Source organism: Marmota marmota, unplaced genomic scaffold, assembly GCF_001458135.2.
Source record: "Marmota marmota marmota unplaced genomic scaffold, marMar, whole genome shotgun sequence".
NCBI classification, from domain to species: domain Eukaryota; kingdom Metazoa; phylum Chordata; class Mammalia; order Rodentia; family Sciuridae; genus Marmota; species Marmota marmota.
The window spans coordinates 65,838,779-65,865,151 of NW_025999842.1; the positions used below are offsets into that span (position 1 = coordinate 65,838,779).

The 26,373-nt window shown below is 43.7% G+C and overlaps 1 protein-coding gene across 4 annotated transcripts in view; it reads left to right on the forward strand.

Annotated features, from left to right (window-relative positions):
- The window catches only part of Ccdc170 (coiled-coil domain containing 170), a 75,655-nt gene extending 53,009 nt beyond the window's left edge, over nucleotides 1–22,646 (forward strand). For 3 of the 4 annotated variants that reach the window (XM_048799914.1, XM_048799924.1, XM_048799921.1), the window contains 5 exons: nucleotides 175–375; nucleotides 4,557–4,730; nucleotides 7,793–8,035; nucleotides 18,963–19,199; nucleotides 21,361–22,646. In XM_048799914.1, coding sequence (XP_048655871.1) covers nucleotides 175–375; nucleotides 4,557–4,730; nucleotides 7,793–8,035; nucleotides 18,963–19,199; nucleotides 21,361–21,561 — 1,056 coding nt within the window. In that variant the 3' untranslated portion in view covers nucleotides 21,562–22,646. The remainder of the gene's footprint in view (nucleotides 1–174; nucleotides 376–4,556; nucleotides 4,731–7,792; nucleotides 8,036–18,962; nucleotides 19,200–21,360) is intronic. The other variant, XM_048799917.1, reaches the window with a different exon arrangement.
- Nucleotides 22,647–26,373: the final 3,727 nt, after the last annotated feature.

A 26,373-nucleotide genomic window follows, 5' to 3' on the forward strand; every position in this document is an offset into this window, starting at 1 on the left:
CAGATTTACTTCAAGCAGAGGCAAATAGAGCTACTGGTGACCTATTTTTGATTTAATTTTTACAAAGAATCTGGAAGTGGGTGTCATTAATAGTTAGGCTGCTGGGTTGAGCTGGATTTTAACACTTTGTTGCATCTAAAACAAGGTTTATCCTGGTTGTGGCTCTGTTTCCAGATGGTCTCCCAGCTTGAAGCACAAAGAGCAGAGCTTGTCGAACAGTTGGGAAAGGTGTCTGAGTCTCACCAGGAAGCTCTCCAGAGAGCCCACAAGGCAGAAGACAAGTTGGAGACTCTTCAGGGTCAGCTGACACACCTGGAAGGAGAGCTGGTTTCTTCGGATGTTTTAAGAGATAACTTGAATTTTGAGAAACAAAAAGTAATGACCCCAGGGGACGTCCATGGGTGGTAGCATCTGTTGCATTCTAAAAATTTTACCTGAGAATATTCTGAATTTTGCAATACTGAGACTGATTATGACTTGGGTCATGAGCAAATTTCAAGGAACACTGAGTCTCTTCCTATTGTTTAGAACTTCTTTGATCTGAATTAATTCAATTAAACTCATATTTTCTGAATGCCTATTATATATGAGGCCCTGAAGGTTTGGGGGCAGTTAAAGTATGAATAATACATAGTCTCAGAATTCAGTCGAGGAGACAGACCTTCAGATAATTTGCTGTGCCCTAGACTGTGTATGTGTTATATAAAAGTTGTATTACATTAATATAGTGGTTAATATAGTGTTGTAGGAACTTCTGGGTAAAGAGAGTTTACAGGAGAAGAGATAACTAAGTGCATCTTTGCAGGATAAGTAGGATTGTAGTGGTGAGAAGGGGCTGATAGAGGAAGCAGTTTGAACAAGGGCACAAAATCTTTTAAGTGCTGTATTCACAGAATGCAGAGTGGTTAATCCTTATGGCTGGACCATGGCATTCTAAGTGGGGCTATGGCAAGAGACAAGACTGGAATGGCTTAGATGATAAAGACTGAGCATCTTTATTCTGTAGACTGTAAAAGTGGAATAAATGGTTGTGAGCATAATTATACAGGCATGTGCTTCATCACAATGATTTAGTTGTGATGGACTGTGGACAAGACTGTGGTCCTATAAGATTCTATTGCCTAGTGATGTTACAGCTTTTAGTCTGTGAAACTAAGGCGTGCTATGATGTTCCCACATGATGAGGTTGTCTGAGGATGAAGTTCTCAGAACGTATCCCCAGTGTTAAGCAATGCATGACTGCATTTCAAAACCGTGAGGACACTGTGGAGCTGAGATTGTGGTATGGAGCTAGCCCATTGGGAGAGAGGGATGAGGAGAGAAGGGGTCCGCCCTGAGGATTCCAGGGTGGGAGACCATCAGCCACCTCTGAGATGCAGTCTGAAGAAGTGGTGAGAAGGGAAGGCAGTTAGCTCTGGGCTGAGGGGTGATTGGAAGAGAAAGCCCCATGGATGGTGCCTGTGGATGGGCAGGGCAAGCAGCCTGGGCATGATTAGTAATAGAGATGGGTATAAATGTGACAGAAACTAAGGAAAAGGAGGGATGAGTTCCTTCCCATTCCCATGTGTGAGGAAATGAGCTGTCTTCACAGAAGAGATGCCATTTATCAGGGTCCTAAAGAATGAATAGGAATTTATCAGGCAGCAGAGGTGGGAAGGAATTCCCCGTGGAGGGAGCTACAGGAAGGAAGAAGAAATGGAGGTTGACAAGATGGCCCAGGAGGTGAAATGTGGCACAAGGAGACTGGAGTGTGGCGCCTGGTGAGGCCAGAGGTGTGAGGTGCACCCTGGGTGCTAGGAATAGGGAGGCAGGTCACGTGATCTACTCAGGCTTCACCTGTAGGTAATGGGAAGCCACAGAAGGTTCTTGAGTAAAAGAAAGTTTTCTCTCAAGGCAGATTGGCTTGGAGCATCTTAGAGGCCAGAGGTAGGGGAGCCCAATGAGAGATTCATGGAACAGTCTAGATCAGAAGGTAATAAGGGTGTGGACCAAGCAGTGGTTTTGTGAATGAAAATGATAAAGAATAGATTTGAGAAATGTGGGAGGATGGAGTTTTTTTTTCTATTTGATATTGGCTAAAATATTAATATTTAACCAATTAGGTATTGGTTAAAATTATGATTTTTGCAAAGAAACACTGTGCCTGAGTATAGTAGGGTAATCTGGAAACAGTTTACCTGCCAGCTTCACAGCCCCAGCTTGATGGTCCCCGGAAACCTAAATATAATCCAGAACTGAAATGACCTGTCTTCACCTTGGCCCCTTTCCTGCTTCGGTGACGGTGGCCGTCTGCCTCCACTTACCCGAGCTGTCCTCTGCTCCTCTCTCCTTCCCCAGTCCCTGAGTTCTGCCAGTGCTGTCTCCCAGATCCCCCCTCCTCCTCTCTACTTCCAGCTGCAGTTGCTCTGTTCTGAGCCTTGTGTTAATTTGCAAGGACGATGGAGCAGCCATCTAATAGGTCTCCTTGCTCTGCTCACCACATCTCAAAGTTATTTTCTGTACTCCTGCCAGAGAGGTCTTAATAAAAGACACAGCTAATCTTATCTTTCTCCATCTAAAACTGGTGAGTGGCTCTCTGTGGCCCCCAGAATCTGGCAGATTCCTCCTGGTACCAGGGCTTCACAGTCTGTAGGCTGCCAGGCCAAATCTGTCTGGCCAATGAGACAGACTTGAAGCATTCAGGGGCCAGTAGGACCCTGGCAGGGTGGGTGGTAAATGATTACTGAGCCTGAAGACACCCATCTTCACACTGGTGGCACTCCTCTGGCTTTGTGGGCATCTCACGCTGCGTCAGCTGTCCTCTCTGGGAGCAGGTCCTCCTGCCTTCACCTGGTCAGAGTTAACCTTCCAGTTGCCGCTCAGATGCCACTGCTTTCTCTCCCTTCCCTTCCTCCAGGGCCTGAAGTGAGAGTCTTTAAATACATGAATTATAGAAGAAATATATCAAAGGCAAGAATTTCAAGTGGATTGTTATCTCTTCCCCCTCCTTTCATATAGTGAATCATTAATTTTAATTGGGATTATGCCAAAATAACTCCCAGTTATGAAAGCCAATTATGTCAGCTAATTCTGCCCACGGTGAATTTTCCGGAGATAATTGCATATGAAATGAATGTCCTGGTTAAGGCAGGGTTGTGCAAATTGAAAAGCAAAGTTGTGCCGAGATTAAATGCTCAATACAGGTAATCTAGGCTAACATAAGGTGCACAAAAACGTACTTTTGAACGTTTATTCTGTAATGTGGTTCCAACAAACAAAATGTACACTATCGTTTGCTTCTATGTATTTGGAAGTTTTCAGCAGCTGCAATCTTCAGAGGCATAGCTAAGGTTCTTGAAATGGGCACTTCCTTTGCAGGGTCTTGGCTTGTCCTATCTTAATCTTTTCTTGCCTGTTGGAGGTCCTTGCATGCTAAGGGTGGGCCACACATAGAAACAGAAAGAAAAAAAAGGGGCTTTTCTGTCTTCATAAAAAGGCAACAACTCTTACATAAAATGGAAGCAGTAGCTGTTAGGTCACTTCTGTGCACAGAGGTTAGGGATCAAACATTCCAAGGGGAGAAGGGACGCGGCATTTGGAAGTGATAACCTGGTGGTGCAGGGACAAAAGCAAGCTCTGGTGTTGTAGGACGATACAAGGTGTGATGCTTATAACGATTGTGACTATACAAAGAAGAGGTTAAATTATATTTATATGTATGCTATTTAACAAAACTAGAGAAAATATACACTGGGAGATAATTTCATCCCAATGACTGAAATATAGAGTGCTCCCCACTTTAATGGTATTCTTAGGCAGCAGGAAATTATTTACATATTTAATTGCCTGAAAATGGCAGATGGAAGAGAAGTTCTTGCAATGAGAAGAAAATATCCAAGTTAGAGGCCAAATCATGCAATGGTGAATGCTCATGGACTTCTTTAGTCATCCAGCCAAAACTCAGCTTCAACAAATGACGGAGGACTCAGTGACGTTGAACTATGAACCTTATTTTGTATGGCTCTATTTCGGATGTTGTTCATTTAATTTTGATGCATTGAAATACTTTTAAAGACATTTTGTAAAACATTTTAACTTAAAGAAACAAAACAAAATGTTGTTCAAAAATTTTTGGAGGGGAGCTTTGACTTTGAAGAGACGGGTGGGGCACAGGGAGAGAGTTAAGTGGCCACTGGTTAAGTTGCCAGTTTCTACCTTCAGGGTCATGGTCCAGTTCTGTGGGGGAAACTGCCACAGAAGGTGCATGGGTGGGCAGGTCCTAGGAGCTGGATCGGCTGGGGGTGGGGCGCGATTTCATCACTGTGTTGCCACAGCCTAGAGACGAGGATGTAATTGTCGACCCAGCCAAATTTGTCATATGGCCGGGCGAAGAGGAGTGCATGACATTAGATTGAACACCAAGGTCACTGATCAGGATCAGAGTCCAGGCTCCGGGTTGGGTTTAAAGAAAAGTTGGGTTTAAGCTTGGGAGAAAGAGAAGGATTCTGCGAGCTCACACATTAATGTTACTTTTATGTTCCATTTTCTTTTATTTCTTTTTTTGGTCCTGAATTTAGTATCTTAAATTTTTGGATCAGCTTTCAGAGAAAATGAGATTGGACCGGATGGCTGCTGAACTTGGCTTTGACATGCGTCTGGATGTCGTCTTGGCGCGTGCAGAGCAGCTGGTCCGCCTTGAGAGTAGCGCAGTCGTTGAAAACAAGACGATTGCCTACAATTTACAGAGGAAGGTGGGTGATGTTGAAAATTAGGAATGCTGAGGAAAAGAATTTCTGAAAAACCCCAATATTGAAGAGCGATTCACCCCCACTGTATATACTAGTGGGATGGGAAACACAAAATTATCTATTTACCATCTGGGTCTTGATTTCAAGTCTGGAGAGTTGGTAACAGTGTGTGTCACTTTCAAGGTTGTATTTCACTGTGAGAAATGGAGACCCCAAATAATACATTTTTTACAATTTTTAAATTTGGTCTTTTTAGTTAATACATGACATTTGAGTGCACTTATTTTGACATAGCATACATACATGGAGTATAACTTCCAATTTTTGTGGTTGTACATGAGGTGGAGTTACACTGGTTGTGTATTCATATATGAATATAGGAAAGTTATGTCCAACTTTTTTCCATTCTCACCCCCCCTCCCACCCAATCTGGCGAAACCCCCATCCCCCATTGTGTGTCAACATTCGTTTATCAGAGAGAACATTTGACCTTTGTTTTTTTGGGATTGGCTTATTTCACTAGCAACTGCCATGATTTCATTCTTATTTAAGAAAATGTGTATATGTACCACATTTTCTTTATCCATTCATCTGTGGAAGGGCACCTAGGTTGGTTCCATAGCTTAGCTATTGTGCATTGAGCTACTATAAATTTTGATGTGGCCACACCACTATGTGCTGATTTTAAGTCCTTTGGGTATGCCAAGGAGTCCTAAATAATATTGACTTAAACAAGCAGAAGTTGTTTCTTTTCTCACATACATTTCTAGAGATAGGCCGCTTGGGGTTGGCCTGGCCGCTCTGCTCTGTCCATTCTTCAAGGAATCAGACCCATCTCAGCTCATTAATTTACCATCACTAGGGTGGTCCTTATCCTCATGGTTCAAAATGGTGCCCACACCATTATATCTGTGATCCACGGAGAAGATTGGAGAAGAAGGGGATGAAGAAGAAGGTTACAATAGAACATGCAAGAGGTGCCTTTTGAAGATGGGGCCCAGAATCTGCTACAGGAACTTGCGCTTATATCCCCAGCCAGAATGTGTTCCGATGGCCAAACCTAGCTGACACAGAGGCTTTCAAATGCAGCCTCAATTGTGGGTAGCCATTCACCTCCCTTAAAAAATTCAGGTCCTGCTGTTTTGGGAGAAGAGGAGAATGGGGGATGCATGTAGCAGTGTCTGCATTTATAAGCTCTGTTGCACAAGAAATTAGAGAGAGAAGGACCAACTTTCCATTTACTCTGAGGAAGAGTTAGAAACAGTGTAGACAAAATGAGTGAATGAAAGAAAGAACAGAAAGAAGTATAATTATTAGTTACATAATTAATGGTATTGGGAAAAGAAAACAGAAAACACCGATGTGTTCTTACTATTGTTCTTAGGAGAAAATTTGATGGTCAAATTTTAGTCTAAAGCTGGGTAATGAAATACATCTGGGTTTGCAATTTGGCTCAACCAAGCTGGGTCACTTTGGGAAATCATGTACCTCTCTGTTTCCTCATGTTAAGATAGCGATAGTACCTACTCTAAGGAACTGTTGGTTTTTAATAAACAACATCTTTGAACTCTTGGTTCATAGAAGATGCTCTGCTCATATTTGTCTTCTTTCCTATTTGATTATAGCTGGGGGAATATTTTATAAAAAAAGAGAGTAGACAAACCCATTTGCCAACAGGGATGTTAAACTGAACAACAACTCTTTCCCAAGTCCTCTTTTAGATAATTGATTTCCTTTTTAAATATTATTTAAATATTATTATTATTTATTCCAATATTATTCCTTCTAAGAATTACAGCACTATTAGAACAGTCAGTGTGTAGAGTTTACCAGTGTAAATTTGCCATAGGGTGGGATTTGACATGAAGATGCTCAAGAAAGGGAGCGGGTAGGGAAGGAGTGGGAGGGTCTTGTTAAAGAATGACTTGGGAGGCATAGGCACAGTTGTCACTGTGAGGTAAGGAACTCAGCAGCATTTCAGTAAGTCCCCTACCTTATAATACCGTATAAATGTGGAGAAGATAATAAGGGATTGTCGGTGATTCTTCCTGACATTTGTGGCAGAATGATTGAGGTGTCTGGACTTAATATTGCACTCTTTAATTGTGACAGGTGGAACCCAGGAAGGTCTTTTCAGTCTTAGGGTCCATAGTCATTTTATTTTTTTCCTCCAGATTTTTATTGGTACATTACAGCTGTACACAGTGGTGGAATTCGTTGTTACCTATCCACACATGCACACCAAGCAACAGTGTAATGTTATTCCCCAGTATTTCCCCTTTCCTTTCCTCCTCCCTCCACCTCATCCCTTTCCTCTACTGATCTCCCTTCAAGAATCCATGGTCATCTAAAAAATTCAATTTCCTTCATCAAGTTTGACTTGAGAAGCCAGTTTGAGAACTTTGCTCTTTGCTTGGTTGGTTGATCTAATCAGCCAGTCGTATAACAAAAGACCCCAAAGAAATGAAACCTTCTAACATTTTCAATATGTAAACAAAGATTTCTTAAAAAAAGCCTCCTTGTTTTATCATATTTTAGCAGTATCTGCATTCTCATATGGGGTGCTTGTTAAAGAATGAGTTGGGCATAGACACAGATGTCACTGAGAGGGATTGAAATCAACCAGTCCGGGTTCACAATATTTATTTGTACCCTATGTTGTTTCAGAAAACACCAGTGAAGGCATCATGGTCCGTGTGTGTTGGAGAGGATTTTGTCTCCCTGTCTTGTATTCTGTTCTTGATAAGCCTGTTTTAGTAGTTTTAAAGTAATTTCCTATTTTTATTATGATGCACACAATGTTGGAGAGAAGCAGCTATGGGAAGTCTTTCAACATCTTCTGCGGCTCTTTTGTCTCATACTTTGCAGCTGCAAGATTCATTCTTGGAAAAATATGAATAAAAAAATGCAATCAGGGAAAGGAACCCAGTGACCTTTTTTTTTTTTTGACGGTTTACAAATTAGTCTTATTGAAGTGTAGATAAAATTTGACATTATCTCTAATTCATTTATATTTACTGACTCTTCAATTATTAAAAAAAAATTCCCTCTTTGTATCAAACCAGCTAAAGACTCAGAAAGAAAGACTGGAGAGCAGAGAACTCCACATGAACCTCCTCCGGCAGAAAATAGCGCAGCTGGAGGAGGAGAAGCAGGTGCGCTCAGCCCTGGCCACAGAGAGGGACGAGGCCCAGCTCACCATCAGGAAGCTGGAGATGAAGGTGGGAAGGATGCAGAAGGAGCTGAACGTGTGTCGTGAATCCAACCTGGAGCTCAAAGCCAAGCTGGCCGACACCAGTGAGCTCAAGGCAAGTGCGAGGCTCCGTGTTCTTGTTCCTTTTGCAGGCTCCCACCAAAGCTTATGCAAAAGAATGAGCCTTATCATGGATGCACCAGGGGAAAAGAAACCATGATGAAGAAGAAAATTTCCTCTGTCGTGGGGAAAATGCCAAATTACGTAAAGCAGAATATCTGATTTAGTGTCTTCAATATTTGAGGTGGTCACTATTCAAAGGGTCAAAAAGAGGTAAAATTTAGTGCCAGGAAATCAAAGCATTTCTTTAAGATGTACGTGGCCGTGTGATGAGGGATGATGGAGAGATTTAGCAAATAGAAATTCATTTAGGAAGAAATGAGAAAATGGGTACACTGTTTACTGAAGAGTTCGACGGTAGAAGGGATCAGCAGATGGGGGAGGCAGTCCTGGATTCAAGTCCTGGAATCTCACATCTACTAAATACAGAGAAGAAAGAAATGAAACCCCCTGAGGAATTTAAGAAGAATATTCCAATGCCCTGCATGTGTGCTTCTGGCCATAATATGTCCACATGCACACGTTTCCAGCAGGTCCATGAATCTCAAATACCAGGTCTAGTAACAGCCTGCTCTTGGCAGGGGAGTGCCCTGAAACTGACTTTGGGTGTTTCTGAATTTGGAACCAGATCAGCGGGGGAAAAAGCCTCTCGGATTAAGCCACCCTGGAACCCGCACAGTGGGCACGATGGTTTAGGGCACATTTCCTCTGTGTTTTCCCTCCTAGGTCATTAGGGTCCCCGCTCAGGCCCTTCTGCCATTGGATAAGGCCATGGAGTTGAGGCGAGTTTCCTCCGAGAAGGGAAGGGTGGCAGGGGAGGGGACATATTTGAATGCAAGGGAGAGAAGCAGGGAAAGGTACCTGACAGGTGCCAGGGGTGGGGAATATCAGGGACCAGTGTCCTCAGCTCCCTCCTCAGGCCTTGAGATTGACCGTAGGGGGCCGACTTGAGCTGGGGGTAGAATCCCTGAAGTTAGCCGCTCCCACCCTGGCGGGAAGGGGTGCAGAGGAGACAGGATGTCTGGATTGTGTGGTGATTGCTTGGAACCTGGGGTTCCATTTGGGACAGCTGGGGACATGGACAGTCGCTGAAGATGTGTGCCAGCGTGCTCACTGTGGGAGCAGACGGGGTGGTCCCTTCAAGTGAGGGGCAAAGCGACCCCATCAGAGGCTCTGGGGCAATTCTGAAACCATGATTCAGTGGAGTCACAGGGAGTGTCGAACTCGCAAAGGCCGACGATGGAGTGTTGTCTGTTAGGATTGGGCGCTCACAGGACAGACTCCCGGGCAGCATGCAGGAGAGTTCAGGGCAGAACACCTACCAGGGTTTCCCTCCACACAGACCCCATTGCAGGGAGAAAAGCATTCCTGAAAGACTGATAAAGGAAAATAAATTTTAAACCTGAGGAAATATGGTTGGTTACCAACACTCAGTGCTTGAACCGATTGAGGCGGTGGGTGGTGAGGAGTTGGTTCCTTGTTTCCAGAGATCACAAAGCGAGTCCTAAGTTAGGATGGCAGGGACCTTGATTTGGTCACTCCTGACGGTGGAGTGACTGTCTGTTCACCTCCAGGGTGGGGACCCCTTTGGCCCCCCCAGCTCAGAGGGCTACAGGAGAATTACTTTATTAAAGAGAATACAGGGCCCCTCAACACTGCCAGAGACAGCAATGAAAAGAAACGGGGGTCAGGGTAAGTCAGAGAGTGGTGGGAGAGTGTGTGGGACAGAAAGGAAAGGGGGCGTCACTGCGACAGGCAGGGGTGGTGCAGGCCTTGGGCTCCAGAGAAGGAGGAGAATGCAGAGACCATCTGATCCTTTTGGAGAATCCCATCTTCACCAGAGGAGGTGTAGACAGGAAGTGGCTTAAGCTCAGACGGAAATGCCGTCTCCATCTCTCTGAGGCTTTGCCATGACTTCACCAGCAGACCCCCTCCCAGTGCTGTCCTGGGATCTGGCACAGCAGGTGGGTATCGAGGATGACCAATGACTGTCCGATGCACTGAGACAGGGGAACTGAAGGCCTGGTTGTTGCTGACCACGCCTGATCATCCCTGTGAATCCCCGTGAGTGTTGGGAGGAGCTGGGTGTGGAGGGAGCAGGAGCCTGCTCACAGAGGGCCTGCGGACATCCTGCAGATGCTTGGACTGATCCTGAGCCATGGAGGATTGTGTGTGTGTGTGTGTGTGTGTGTGTATGTGTGTGTGTGCGTTGGAGGGGGGTGCTATGGATCGAACCCAGGGACACTCTCACTGAGCTGCATCCCCAGCCCTTTGGATTTTATTCTGAGACAGGGTCTTGCTAAGTTGTCCAGGCTGGCCCTGAACTTGTGATTCTCCTACCTCAGCCTCCTGACTCTCTGGGGTTACAAGCATGCACCACCATGCCACACTCAATGTTCCTATCTTTGTACATAGTCTAAGCTTGTCTCTGTATTAATTTCACTGTTCATGGAGCAACACTTCAGGATATCAGTGAATCAGCCCAATTATTGCTAATCAGGTAGCTTAACATTCCCTCTCAATTCTTCTGGAGGCCAGAAGTCTGAAATCCAGGTGTTGGCAGGACACTTCCCTCTGGGGTTCTGAGGGAGTCCATTCCAGCCTCTCCAACTCCCAGTGGCTGCTGGCAACCCTTGGCTTATAAGCTGCATCATTTCAACCCATGCTCTATCTTCATGTGACCTTCTCTCTGTGTGCCTCTTTTTCTTGTCACTTACAAAGACATCCAAAATTGGGTTCAGGGCGCCTCCTAAACCACACTGATCTCATCACGAGAACCCTAACTTAACTACACCTTTGAAGGCCTTCTTCCTAAATAAGGTCCCATTCTGAGGTTCCAGGTGGACTTAGCTTTGGGGACGGGAGGATTATTCAGCCCGTGACCTAGCAGATGAACAATTTCACCATTTATAGAGGGTCTATATAAGGTAATAATTGAAATTGTGTTTCTATTTTTTTAAAAAATAAATAGCTCACCTGCCATAAAATGGACCCTTTTGAAGTGTAGTGTGATGGGTTTCACGATGTCCCCAGTCTGTGCAGTTACCACCGCTAGTCTGCTTCCTGTCTGTAGGGATTTGCATATTCTGGACAGTTGATATAAATGGAATCATACAGTATGAGGTCCTTTCCTCTGACTTCTTTTACTTAGTTTGATGTTTTTAAGGTCCACTTGTGTTCTAGCATGTGTCAGTGTTCCTGTATTCGTCAGGGTTCTCCAGAGAAGTGGAACCAAAAGAATGTGTGTGAAGTGAGCTTAAGCCACTTCCTGTCTTCCTTGCGTGTGCAAGGTAGGGAAGAGGGGGAAAGAGATCCGTTTTATTTTAAGGAATTGGCTCACATGATAACAAAGGCCGACAAGTTCAAAATATGCAGGTTGGGGTTTCAGGCTAGAGACCCAGGAAAGGCTGCCATGCAGTTTAAATCCAAGGGCTGGCTGCTGGCAGAATTCCCTCTTGTTGAGGGGAGTTCAGTCTTTTGTGATATTTAGATCTTCAACGGATTGGGAAAGCCCACCCACATTAGGGAAGGCAATCTGCTTCACTCAGTCTACGCATTTAAATGTTAATATTATTTGAAAACATCCACACAGAAACATCCAGAATAACATTGGGCTAAATATGTGGGTACATAAACCAAAAATGTGGTTTAGCCAAGTTGATACATAAAATTTACCATCACAATTATTTTTATGGGTAAATTATAATCCATTGTGTATATGTATCATATTCTGTTGGTTTAGTAAACATTTCATGGATATTTGGATTGTTCCTAGTTTTTGGTTATTATGAATAAGGCTGCCATGAGCATCGGTGGGCATGCATTTCTTAAGTCTGTGGCAAAACCATGACTGAAGACCTTGACTCTTTGCTTAGCCAAATCTCCTGTCAACCCACTTTCATATCCAAATTTGGAGATGTAAAATTTCTCCGTAATTTTAAACTAAAATTATGAGACTTTTCCAGATGAACAATTAAATTTTGATTTGGCAGGCAAACCTAGGATTATAGAGATTCTTTTTTGAAAAACAAATATATCTTCACAGACTTCCCTATTTGAGAAAGAATAATTTTATTAGAATGTTGCTCACATATGTTCAAACTCAAAACTATATAAAAGTTTTAATCTTATTATATTTTTAGCATTATGAAATCCAAACCAATTTAGAAATCCAAATAAAGGATCAAAATAGAATTAAAAATATTAGTGATGTTAACTCAATGTGACAGATGATGTTATTTTACTGAAATCACCAGCAAGAATGTGTGGTATAGCTACTCAGGATGTATCTTCTTCTGAGTTTGGCAAACCTATGGTTTATTTTTCCTAAGGATAGAGCAATTATTCTACCACCTGCTTTACTATTGCAGATACTGTATTTGTGCATACACTATAGCTTATCTCTGCTTTCATTTGGCTTGAACATTTTTTTAATCGATTAACTACTTATGTTAGTTTCAGCTAAATATATTGAAGCAGCCCATAGTGGCTGAGATAGGAGACACAGAAGCATGGAAGTAGACATTCCATGTGTAGATGGATAGCTCCCTGGTCACCAGCGACCCTGAATTGTTATGTCTTTCTACTTCACTATCCTAACTGTAGCTCTCATTCCCAATGCTGCCTGTTAGCCCAAGGTGGCTGCTGGGACTCCAGCCTTCTTCCAGTTATTTGCTACTTTTCAGGAGCAACTCAACACTTCCTACATCTTCATTGACCAGAACTGAGTACCTGCACTTCATTTAAATAAAATCAGTCTGAGAATGGGTCTTTATTCTGGGCAAAAAAAGCAGCTGTCTGGTGGAGAGAAATCAGCTATCAATCAACCTGAGCTATCAGTCTAAGCTGCGTGCCTTAGTAGGGATCTGTGACCAAAATTTAGCAGCCAGACCACCAAAACCTAGGGGCAAGTCCTGATTATCTTCATTGCAGTCTCTCAAGGAAACACCAACAGGGATCTTAGCCCCATGCAGAATGCTGTATGACTCTCTTGGTATGACGGCCGCTCCCATGGTCCTTCTCCACTCATGCCCTTCTCCTGTCCAGGATGCCCTTCCTACCTTCTCCCCTAGCCTCCCATTGGATCAGCTCTGATTCTGCTGATTGCCTTGCTGCTTGGAATCTTTGAGCTCCTGGTGGTTCTCACAGCTCAGCAGGTCTGGCTCCCTGGCACGGGCTGCTGGGGGAGGGGCAGGGTGCCAGAACTGCCTGCCCTTGGTTCTGCAGCATTCCTACCCAGTGGAATCTTTGCTCCTCTTCCAAAAAGGGGCACAGCCTCTATTCGGGTCAGTGGGAGAGCCTCCCACCTTGAGTTCCCACCCCATTCAGAGGGCCTTCGAGCAGGTGGGCTTCCAATGCCTGTCTTGAACCCCACCCTTGCCCCACCCCACGTTCACACAGCTGAGGGTTGTGGGAGCCAATACAACAGCTTTTAAATTTAATCACCTTTTCTTTCTGGGCCTTTGTAACACCAGAGAGTTGCTCACCAGATTTTAACAATTCCTTCCCTGAGGAGGCAGCAAATATAGTTTACAGTGAGCAGGGAGGGCAGCCTGGGCACCTTCCATCTTTGCCGGAGTCTCAGTGACGCAAAAATATTATTTATTGCCAGTTCTGTCCCGATGGGAGAAAATGAGGGGCACAGACCCTTGCTGAACTCTGAGCTGGTGAGAAGTTCCCTCAGGAAGATTAAGATGCTGGCCTGGTCCACTAGGCTCCCAGAAATCTGGGGTTTGACTTCAGGAGGACAAGGGTGGCCACTACCACTGGCTTCTAGCTCTGCCCTGGTGGCTTGGCGCAGAGCCGGTCTTGCCTTTGCTTCCTGAAAACAAGATTCAAGCAGCCCTAGGGACTGTGATAAAGTCTCATATTTTTCAGAAATTCTTGGCAGTGCATTCTCCTCCCTAGGACTTGATTCATCTCTCCGAGCTGTAGCCTGAATGTGTCTCTCTATTAAGACAAGGGTCTGAACTCAACACACCAACCCCAGCACTGCCCCTTTGCTGTGTATTTTCTCTGCAGCACAGAGCTAGAGAGCATGTGAAGGGGAGCTCTTTATTTTAATGGGAGATTATTTTAAAAATTGATACTTATTTCATCCATGTAATGTCCACAATTTATAAAAATATTTGATAGTCTATAGAATACATTATTTGGAGATGTATATTTATCTAATTTATAAATAGATATACTTAGTTATTAAAATTTTTAATCCATAGGATCCATGATCAATATAGTCCCTTTCCCTGCTTCTTGTTTTGAAAAATTTCAAATCTATGGAACAATTGCCAGAATAGTGTAATGGACATTCTCTAACCCTTCACAAAGATTTTAAATGTTTTATTAATTATTATATTTTGCTTAATATGAGAGAGAGAGAGAGAGAGAGAGAGAGAGAGAGAGAGAGATTGCTTTTATTTTTGCTGAACCATTTGAGAGAGAGTTGCAAACATCTTTACACCTCACTCCCAAATACTGTGTATCTCTTAAGAGCAAGGGCATTCTTGTCCTTTGCCTCAATATAAGTAGCATATTCAGGAATTAGTATTTTTTTTGGTGCTAAATTAAACATTGAGATTTTATTCGACATTTACAGTGTGAACAAAGACATAAAGAGAGCAAAATTGGTCTCCTGTGATATGCTGTGGCTTATAGAAAGTGTGTGGAGCCTGGGAATTGTGGGGCCTGGGAGTCGTGGGGTTGGGCTTGGGCTTGACTTTGCCCTTGATGGTAGGAGTTACCACTGAGGCCATGCTCTGACACACCCGTATCTAATACTCAGTCCATATCCACAGACGGGCTTCATACCTTGGGATGCATGAATGCTCTCCCGGGTCAGCTCCTGTGGACCTGCTCTTCGTAGTGGCATTTCTCTGTCTCAGGGACCTGCTCTACTGCTATCGTTTCATTGATGCCAGTGTGGAATCCCTTCCCCCAGCAGCGGTCATTTTAATTTCTGCACATTTCCAGAGCTGTCACAGTTGTTCTTATGCCTTCTAGATAGCAAATCCCACACCTGCTGCCAGTTTCCAAAGGAATTTCATCTCCTCTGGGCAGAGCCAGGTCAGCAGCTGTGACTTATCTGAGCATTGACCTCCTTCCTGTCTAGAAAAGTGTCTCACTCTTAGGCTGCTGTAATAAAATACCATAAACTGGGAGGATTAAAAAGAACAGAAATTTTCTTTGCACAGTTCTGGAGGTTGGAAAGTTCTAGATCAAGGTGCCCGCAGACTGGATGTCTGGTGAGGGCCTGCTTCCCGGGTCATAGAGAACACCTTCTTGCTGTGTCCTTGAACAGTTCAAGGGGTTAAGAGAGCTCTTCAGCCACTTTGACCCCTTCACAAGGACTCTGTTTTCACTTCCCAAAGTTCAACTTCCTAATAGTGTTACCTTAGGGGCTAGGATTTCCACATAGGAATTTTGGGGATCACAAACATTCAGACCATAGCTGAAGGAATTTAATTTCCTAGGAAGTTAAAATGTGTTACAGTAGGTCAGAACCGCAGGTGTTCACTCACAAGTCACATCTCATGTCCTAATTCTAAGCTCACAGTGATGCCTTCCCTTCCCCTGACTTTCTAGTGGGTTGGTAAGAGGCATCGGTCAGAGTGTAGGTCAGGTCAACTTGTGCCCAGGTTTGGATCCTCAGTCACAGTGAAGATGTGCTCAGGACCAGGTGAGGATGTCATCTCCTATAGTGTCCTCCTAATAGGACCAGTGAGTCACCTATCTACACCTGCTGGCCAATTAGTAACCAGTCCACCAGCTTCATCATTACACAAAAACAAAACAAACCGACCCCCACCCCAAACAAAAAGATGAAGAGGGCGTTCATTCACTGGGAGCAGCAACGGTTTGAAGTGTCTTCTCCTTTTATCTTTCACTCTCAAGTTGCCCACGCAGCCCTATGGCGCCTAGCGAGTCCTTCCACACCCAGTTTCTTCACAACACCTTTCCAGCAGCCTCTTGAGCATGGCTCTCGCCTTTCTCCCCTGCTTCTCTGAGTTCTTTATCCTGTAGAACAGTTTACTCCCCCTGGGTCTCTTCCTTCGATCACCCTCAACTCACCCCTTGACTCTGATTCTGCCCCAGGAGGGATCAGGGGAGTAGGTGCAGCGAGAACATGTCCTTCATTCTTAGGGAAGACAGGGTGGAGGGAAGAGGGAAAGCACTCATTATTTCATTGCTTTCATACTGAATATTCAAAGGACTTGAACACAGAATTAAAATCCCAAGTTATACCTTTTTTCTGATACTGCGCCTGCAGACCTTGTCTGATTTGTTCAGAACTCAGAACTAAATCCTGAGCTCTATCCATCTCTGTTCTTTGTCCCCTCGATTCAAATGTACAAACTTGTTTACTTATTTCAAATAATTTATTGTCATGCTTTGAGGCCTTCTCTGTAAACGTACATCAAACAATACTTTTATCAAGAAACAATTCAATTGTCATAAAATTCACCCTTTTAAGTGTACAGTTCAGTGGTTTTTAGTGTCTTCTTGGGGTTGTGCAGACATCACCATTATCAAGTTTCAGAATGGTTTCATCATCCCCCAAAGAAACCACGTACCTGTAGGCAGGCACTCCCCTGGCCCCTCTCACCAGCCTCAGACCTCTCCCAGATCTTTCATGTAAGTGACATCCCACAACATGGGGTCTTTGCAGCTGGCTTTTCCCCCTTGGCTTGACATTTTCAAGGTTCACTCATGTTGCGGCCTGTCATGGTACTCGGTCCTTCTGCTGAGTAGTGCGTGGGCCTACGTGGCCCATTGCGTGGCCACACCACATTTTGGTTCTCTATACATCACTTGATGGACATTTGAGTTGTTCCCACTTTTTGGTGGTTATGCAAGGTCTTTATGTGGCATGTTTTCTCCTCCACCTGTCCTGTCTGTCCTTTGTAGAGCTGGGGATCAAACCCTTGTGCATGTTAGGAAAGCACTCTACCGCTGCACCTGTGATACAACTAGGAGCAAAGCTGTGGATCTTATGGCAACTCTGTGTTCCACACTTTGAAATCGTCCAGACTGCCCTCCTCAGCAGCTGGGCTATTTTACGTCTCACCAGCAGCGCTCGAGACCCCCATGTCCCTAGATTCTTGCAATCCCTTGTCATTGTCTGTCGTTTTTATTTAGCCATCCCAGTGGATGTTAAGCGGTAGCTCATGTGTATTTATTTTTTAACTTTTAAAATCTATTTTAATTAGTTATATATGACAGCAGAATGCATTTATGCACTTTGATATACATAGATGGGATATAATTTCTCACTTTTCTGAGTGAACCTGTTACAGAATCACACTGAGCATGCAGTCACATATATACATAAAGTAATAATGTCTATTTTCTTCTACTATCCTTCCTATCCCCACGTACCCTCCCCTCCCCTTCCCTCTACCTAATCTAAGGTAATGCTTTTCTTCTCTAGTGCCCTCCCACCCCTGCCTTATTGTGAATTAGCATCCACATATTAGAGAAAACATTCGACCTTTGGTTAGTTGAAATTGGCTTATTTTGCTTAGCATGTTATTTTCCAACTCCATCCATTTACCAGTAAGTGCCATAATTTCATTCTTCTTCAAGACTGAGTGATAATCCATTGAGTGCATATACCACATTTTCTTTACCATTCATCTGTTGAAGGACACCTAGGCGAGTGCTCTATGGCTGAGCCACAACCCCAGCCCAGGATGTGTATTTATTTTTAATGGTCATTTAAAAATACTTGTGTCTGTATAAAACTGCTTCAAATTCCTTAACTTGATAGTGGCAAAATAAGACATAAAATTCATCATTTTAGTCATCACTATGTCTGCATTCCAGTGGCATCAACTACATTCACCATGTTGTGAAACCATCGTCTCTATCCATTTCCAGAACTTTCCCATCATCTCAAATGAAACTCTGTGCCCCTCAGATGATGGCTCACAGCTCCCCCATCCCCACCCCTGACAGCTTCTATTCTGTGTTCCCTGTCTATGAAACAGCCTGGTCTAGGTACCTGCGATAAGTGGAATTATATACTATTTGTCCTTTTGGGCCTTAGCATGTTTTCAAAGTTCATCCACATTGTAGCAAAGTCAGAATTTCATTCCTTTTTACTGGAATTCTTTTGTAAGAAGCTCTGGTGTAGCCTTGAATAATAAGCTAACACAGAAAATATGCCCTGAACTCTAGGATACTCTGTGTTTGGGCTTTAAGATCCTGGGACAGCTGGGCGCGGTGGCACTGCCTGTAATCCCAGCGACTTGTGGGGAGGCTGAGGCAGGAGGATCAAAAGTTCAAAGCCAGCCTCAGCAACTCAGTGAGGCCCTAAGCAACTTGGTGAGACCCTGTCTCAAGATAAAAAATTTTAAAAATGGGCTGGGAATGAAAGATCCTGGGACAACTCCTTGGTGGGACACACCACCCTCCCTCGGTCTGCAGAGGCCCCATTGCCACCTTCTGTGACTGGTACGCATTGTGCAGACAGAAGACGTTTCTGAATAATTCTGGTCTTGATTTTGCTCACAGTGATGCAGACTTGCCGAGGGGACCTTAGGTGGGGCTCCCTTGTAGGACACACAACTAGTGGACAGTTTGCTCTTCTAACGTTTATAGGGATGGTGGCCCACAGGTAGGGCCAGAAAGTGTAGGTTGCTTGAGAGCTTTACTATCTCAATCCAGAATCATGCTGTCTACAGTTTCATCTCATTGATTTTTCCAAATAAGGGCACTCCCGTGTTGTTTATAAGCTAGAACAGTCTTAAGTCATGTTCCTCCAACTCATAATATCCAGCAAAGTCCATGTCGCTGTTTAGGATAAATTCTTTTCTTTATTCATAAAAAGTTAAGTGAGCTCCATTGACTTCTGATTTATGTTGTTTGCACAGTTTTCCTAAATAAAAACGAAAGAAACGATCAGCCTTCTTTCGTCTCTTTAGATTAAAACTTTGGAACAGACCAAAACCATCGAACACTTAAATAAATCCAGAGACCAGCTGGAGAAGATGAAGGAGAAAGTGGAGAAGCAGCTCTCGTCGGTCAGGGCAGAACTGGACACGGCGGGGCGGGAGGCCGAGGAGGGTAAGGAAAGGGCCCGACACATGCTGGAAGCAGTGACCAGCGAGATGAAGACTCTGAAAAGATCTCTGGAGGATGCAGAAAAGAGAGAAAAGCAGGTAGGCACAACTGCGGCAGGGAAATCCTGTGGGGACACAGCGGGACAGTTCAGAGGCTTGACGGTGACTCACTGGGATGCTTCACAGACTGTCACCCTGGCGCAGGGGCCACGCTACTCTTCTCAGTGTGATTCCAATTTGGTGGTGTGTGCTCCAAAGACAGCGGTATTCACACGTTTCTTCAAAACCACTTTGTCAAGCTTTCTATATCATTGCAACCGATCCTCCTGCATCCTTTCGGCATCCCAATAACCATGATGAATTGTCATGATTTGCAGTTCACAGTGGCGTGGCAAGGTTTGTAGGAAATAAAGACAGGCTCTTATCACAGCAGTGACAAGCCGGTGAGAGCCCAGGTTCTGGTTGTGGCAAGGTCGTTTATTATGTCTGGTGATGACCTCTGGGCTCTGCACCCTTCAGGTCCCTGAACGTTAGCAGGGCTTGGAAACCTGGGGGAGAGGCCTCATCTCTGGAAGAGATCAGTGGCAGGAAATAGCCTCCAGTCTCAAACAGTGGCACCCAGACTTGTGAGTCCACCAAGCACAGATGTAAGCCATAAAAATGAACTCATGGCTGGCTGGCTATAGGAGGAACATTTTATCTGGTGAGCACATCAGGTCAGGCATAAACAAATATGTCCCGGGCAGCCTGACCCCCACTGCCTCTGGCTTTCATGTCACTCTCTTTCTGGAGCTCAAAAGGGCAGAGAGTGGACTCTGGTCCTAGGATTTTTTTTTTTTTCTCTCCCCTGCTCTTTGGCTGCCTCTGCTTTGGCTCAGATGTCAGACAGTTTGGGAAAGCCAAACCGTGAGACCAAATGGACTTGGGGGAAACATCCTGGGAATTAAGAGCTCTGATCACATTCAAAAGGGTGGAGGTTTGAGGAAAACCGTTTCATCTGGGAGAGAGGCCAGGGCCTCAGTCTGCTGAGGTGCTGTGTGCCCAGGCTGTAAACTGGGTGGCTGGTAAACAAGACTGTTCTTCCTCACAGTTCTGGAGGTTGGTCCAGGTGCTGGTACATGGAGCATCTGGTTCATAGACGGTGTCTTCTCTTTGTGTCCTCACATGGTAGAAGGGACAAAGTAGCTCTCTGGGGACTGTTTTATGAGGGCACTAATCCTGTCCTGGGGACTCTCATTGAAACCTAACTAACTCCCACCCAATTATCTCCACCTCCTGATACCATCACATTGGTGTGTTTCCATATGTGTGTGTGTGTGTGTGTGTGTGTGTGCATGTGCGCACGCACAAACAGTTCTACCATAACAGGTAGAGAGGACGTTGCATTTCCCAAATTGGACTCTGCATGGGAAGGTGGTTGGGAAGCAATGGGCCCAGGGCAGGCTGTATGGATGGCGTTTTTCTAATGTAACCCATTTTCTGGTTGGATCACAGCTTTTCTAAAATGGAAGGTAGCTTTAATGAGGTATTGTCCAGATAGCCCTCATTTACCTGCTTCTGCATTATCTTAGAACAAGAGAAAGCAGCCTAGGAGAATTTGAAGGGGTATAGGAAGCATATTTCAGCCATTGTTCCTGATCTCCCATTTTCCCTTTCTCAATGGACAAATAATCCCACACCAGTCCAGTGATATGTTTTGAGGTGGCAATCTCTGTGATGTGATATGATACTAATTTAGAAGCCCTCCTGCTTTCTTGCCATTTGTTCTTTTAGTTTAAGAAGTTCATTGTCCAGTTCACATTCCAATGCACAAACATTTATCATCCATTGACACTATGATACCAACATCTGTATATTTCCAGCTCTGTATTTCTACTGTGCAGAGCACATACATAATTATCATTTCATTTGTTCTGAATTTCAGAGCAAGTAAGTATATGGAGAAGAGAAAATGAAGCCTTAGGTCAGAGTCTCATTTATGGGTTCTCAACTGGAATTCTTGAGTAGCTAATCAATTTGCTCATCAGAAAAGTGGCTATGAGAATTGCTAAAGGGAGACCCTTGAAGAGACTTTAGAAGTAATTAGCAGGCAAGCCAACTTATTTTATAAGGCTAAAGGGGGTAGGTAATTGACCTACCTTGTGCAGACCTGAGTTTTCCAGGTTTTATTATTTATCTTTTTGCTTTTGGTTGCACTTGACCCAGCAACAGTGGAGACTTTTTGTTCTCCCAGTTAATGTGTTTCTGTTTGATGTTGCAGCTGGCGGACTTCAGGGAGGTAGTTTCCCAGATGCTGGGCTTGAACATGACCGCTCTTGCTCTTCCTGACTATGAGATCATCAAGTGTCTTGAAAGACTGATCCATTTACATCAGCATCGCCTTGTTTCCTGTGCCTGCCTCAAAGACATGACTTCTGGGCAAGACAGGCACCCACAAGGGCACTTAAAACTTCTTCATTGAATGCTTGTCTCCAGAGGGAGGTGGAACTAAGACAGCACAATTCCTACTTTCACAAATTCCTCAAATCTGTGAGATGTGATCAGCGTGTGAATATGGTATGCTTTAATGGCCTAGCGAGGTTGCATCATTGGCAGAAAAGGCCTCAAAGGTGCCAGCCCTAGACAAATGTTTAGCACTGAAAACACCTATTATTCCACTTGCTAACACTTTGAGACTCAGAATTATTCCATTACATTGCAATCTAGACTGGGAAATGGGAGTAGAGAAATAACATTGATGGGGTATCTTTTTTCAGCTGGGGGTTCACTAGCCATTTTAATTCTCATAATAGCCATATGGAGAAGCTTTCTTAAAGAGGGCCTCTAGAGACTGCATGCAATGGCTTCTACTTCGGAGCCCCCTTTCTGCTGAGTCCCTGGAGAAGATCCCCATGAATGCAGTCATGGATGTGTGTGTGTGTGTGTGTGTGTGTGTGCGCGCGCATATGGGAGGGCTCTTTTTGTACATTTTCTCTGTTTTCCACACATAATTTTAATACATTTTATTTATCTTCTTTATAAATTTATTTTCTACATCATTCAAAGATATTTTAAGTAGTGCTTAAAAACATAAATGTGTTTCTGTGATTGATTCATTATTAATTATATAACAAGATTTATGTAAGAGGCTAAAAATAGTCTATAGTGGGTAGTACTGTACTTTCTCAGTAGTATATGAAATTATACTTCATTTACCTAAATATGTTTACGTAGTATTTCTGCTGTATGACTCAGTATATATACAATAATGTTCAATATATAAGGAAACGTATTCAAACCTAAGCTTTAGAGACTTTTAGTGGAAAGGGTATATAGAATAAGAAAAAAGAAATCCTGACTATGCATATGGTTCATATAGTGGTTGGACAAATTGCAAACCTGCTAGTAAAGCCATTTCCTCCTTGTTACGATGGCATTGGCTGTGGCCTCTCCCTCGGTGGCCCTCATTCCAGAGTTGGCAAGCCAGCTTCATGTTTTTATGTTCCATTTGTTGGTCTGTAATATCCATGGATATTTTATGTTGTCCAATAAAATGCATTAGATTGATGTGATTTTTTAGATGAGACCTTAAAATATTTAAAACTAACTCTTCTACCAAATACACTTGAGTGAAATTGCTACTGGGGTATTCATTCTGGTCACTGAGACATCTAAGTGTCCGCATAAAGTTCCTCAGGAGGAAAATGTGAACCCGATCTGTCTAAATTTCCAGTTTTACCTTATAGTCCATTTTACAGGGAGAAGAGTAAGCAACTCTATTCCCTGAAGAGCTGTTGGGGACTCTGTAGTACTGGTATGGTGAATGCTTGGGACACAGAAGTGGGGTCTAATTTTCACTGGGGCAGCAGTTCGTGGTAATGTAATCTGTGACTTATACACCAGTGATAATACCTTATCTTATCCACGTTATTGCATTCTGCTCCAGGTTCTCATCAGCAAGTATAATCTGGGTACCTCTCTTTCCCCTCTATGTCTTCCATCCCATTACTCTATGTAGTATAAAAACCATTGCTCAATCAAAAGTACTCTACAATTTCATCTAACTCCAGTCAGTATGGCAATTATCAAGAATACAAGCAACAATAAGTGTTGTCGAGGATGTGGGGGAAAAGGTATACTCATATATTACTGGTGGGACTGCAAATTGGTGCAACCACTATGGAAAGCAGTATGAAGATTCTTCAGAAAACTTGGAATGGAGCCAGCATTTGACCCAGTTATCCCACTCTTTGGACTTAAAAGGACTTAAAATCAGCAAACTACGGTGACACAGCCATCAATGTTTATAGCAGGTTAATTCACAATTGCTAAACTATGGAACCAATCTGGCTGCTCTTCAACAGATGAATAGATAAAGAAAATGTGGTATATATATATATATATATATACACACACACACACACACACACACACACAAAATGGAATATTACTTGGCCTTAAAGAAGAACGAAATTATAGCATTTGCAGGTAAATGTATGGAGCTGGAGAAATCATACTAAGCAAAATAAGCCAATCCCAAAGAACCAAAGGCCAAATGTTTTCTCTGATATGTGGATGCTAATTCACAATAAGCGGACAGGGCTAGGGAAGAGTAGAGGTACTTTGTATTGGGCAAAAGGGAGTGAAGGAAGGGGAGAGGTTATGGGGGTAGGAAGGATAGTAGAATGAATTGGACATTATTACCCTATGTGTATATATGATTACATGACTGGTGTGATTCTACACCAGGTACAACCAGAAGAATGAGAAGTAATACTCTGTATATGTATGACGTGTCAAATGCATTCTACTGTCATGTATAACTGATTAGAACAAATTTTAAAAAACCGTTGCTCTTTGGAAGCTCCTGCTAACTGCTGTATAATTTTCATTTGTCTTTATTGTGTTACCTAGTAATATGCTGTCTATTCTCCCTACTTAAGATTTTTTAATAAAATGGTTCCAAAGTGTCTTCTCCACCCTGCTGAGTGCTGTCTTCATCCTGGGTGGCATTAATGTTCACAAGGTCACCTATGCAACATTGTATCTGTTGTTTCTGGGTCTTCTCAGCTCTCATATCTTTCCTTCCTGTTTCGTCAGCTCTTTCACTACTGTGACTAAATGACTTGACCAGAACAATTGTAGAGAAGGAAAGTTCATTTGAGGGCTCATGGTTTCAGAGGTCTCAGTCCATAGAAGGCTGGCTTCATTCCTTGGGGCCCATTGCTTCCTTGGAGCAGAACATCATGGTGGAAGAGCGTGGCAGAGGGAGGCAGCTCACATGAAGCAAAGAGAGAGAGATCTCTACTTGCCAAATACAAACATATTTCCCAACGCCCCGCCCCCTCTGCCACACCTCACCTGCCTTCTGTCACCACTCCATTAATCCCATCAGGTGATCAATTCACTGATTGGGTTAAAGTTTTCATGACCTAATGGTTTTTTTCTCTGAACCTTCTTGCATTGTCTCACACGTGAGCTTTTGGGGGACACCACATCCAAACCATAACACCTCTTTTTGTTTTAGCCACTTACACCTTAGACTGCAGTATGTAGGAGTCAATGTAGACCACCTGAAGTTGAAATAGAACTTTGAGGACTCATTGGAAGGGTTCAGCTTCAGCTGGGTAGATTTAGGGATTCAAAATTTTTATCTAGATTCTTTTTGCTCCTCTTCACCTCTCATCTCTGTCATTGGCTTGTCTTTTCACGTTGGTCTCATTTTCTCCATGCTGACAGGAAAGACGGGCTTTCCAACTGTGTCAGGTTTTTTTTTTTTTTGTCACTGTGGCAAAATACCTGAGGAAGAACACTTAAATGAGGGAATATTTATTGGCTCATAGTTCCACAGGTTTTGGTCCATGGTCCGCTGGCCCCATTGTTTTGGCCTGAGGGAAGGTGGAACATCATGGTGGAAGGGTGTGGTGAAGGAGACCTGCGCACCCCATGGCAGAGAGCAAGGGACTGGGGACAAAAGTACCCTTCTAGGAACGCCTCCAGTGACCTACTTCGTCTAACTGAGCCTCACCTCCTAATAGCCCCTTCATCTATGAACTGACCAACAGATTTATCCATCAATGGGGTTAGAACCCTCATGAGCCAATGTGCAGCACTTCTACACGTTGCTGCACTGGGGACCAAACTTTCAACACATGAGCTTTTGGGGACATTTTAGATCCAAACCATAATATTAATGATCCCTGAGCTGAGAAAAAGGACTTGTCTCCAAGCATCTGGGTGAGAAATCTTACAGAGGAGCCATCTCTTCTTGTCATGTATCCATCCCTGACCCAATCCCTGGAGCCAGGGGATGAACCCATCTGCCTACAACTCATGCCAACCCTCCAGTAAGGCCGGGCAGGGTGAGGTGTAGGATGAACTGTTCAACCAGGACCACCTGTAATGACAGATGTTGCCCGCGAGTGCACACGTGCACACACACAAACACACGCACACCCCACTCACGTCAGAACCTCCCAGTGCCCTAGACCTCTCCAGCTCTGAAATCTTAAAAAAAATGTTGTTATTAACATTTATTAATTGTACACTTTAGTGGGATTCAGTGTGACTTTTCCGACATTCCCACATATGCACACAGCATGCTGTGATTGAAATTGTAAGTTAAAATCTCCACCAACTTTGTTCATCCCAGACTTTTACGTCCCACTCCCACAAAGCTGTTCTGTGAGCCTTTGAGTTTCCTTGGTCCTCCTATTTTCTCCCTCCTTGCCCTGCCAATCTTCATTCCATCTGGAGCCACCTAGAGATGATGGCTCATTTCTTCAATCATTCTCTTCCTAATACCTTCAACTTCCTGTTCCCTGGCCTTTCTGTCCTCAACTTTGAAGTAATCCCAACTACCAATGTTTCTGCTGTTTTTCCTGCCCCCATCGAATGACGCTGGAGAAAATCACATGAAATCACAGCTAAGTGGCATCCCAAATTCATGACCTTGAGCCCCACCGAGCCCTCTGTGCTGACTGGTAATACTGCCGTGTTTTCCTGGTTAGCTCTTACTGCCATTTTTCAAAACTACTATTGCAAATATTCTTCTCTTGCTCAAAGCTCTTATCCTCTCTCTTCCCTCTCAGTGGATAATCTCATCTGTGATTTCACTCAGTGAATAGAAGCCATTACGGGAATCACCTTCACTACCGCACCCTCATACAGCCTTCTGTGTCCACACCCATCCTCCCTCTTCCCCTCTCGGCTTATGTCCTCTGCCTGGGACTAGTTTCCCCAGCAACTTATCCCATCAATTATTTTTGTCTGTTTTCAATATTTTCATCCTTAC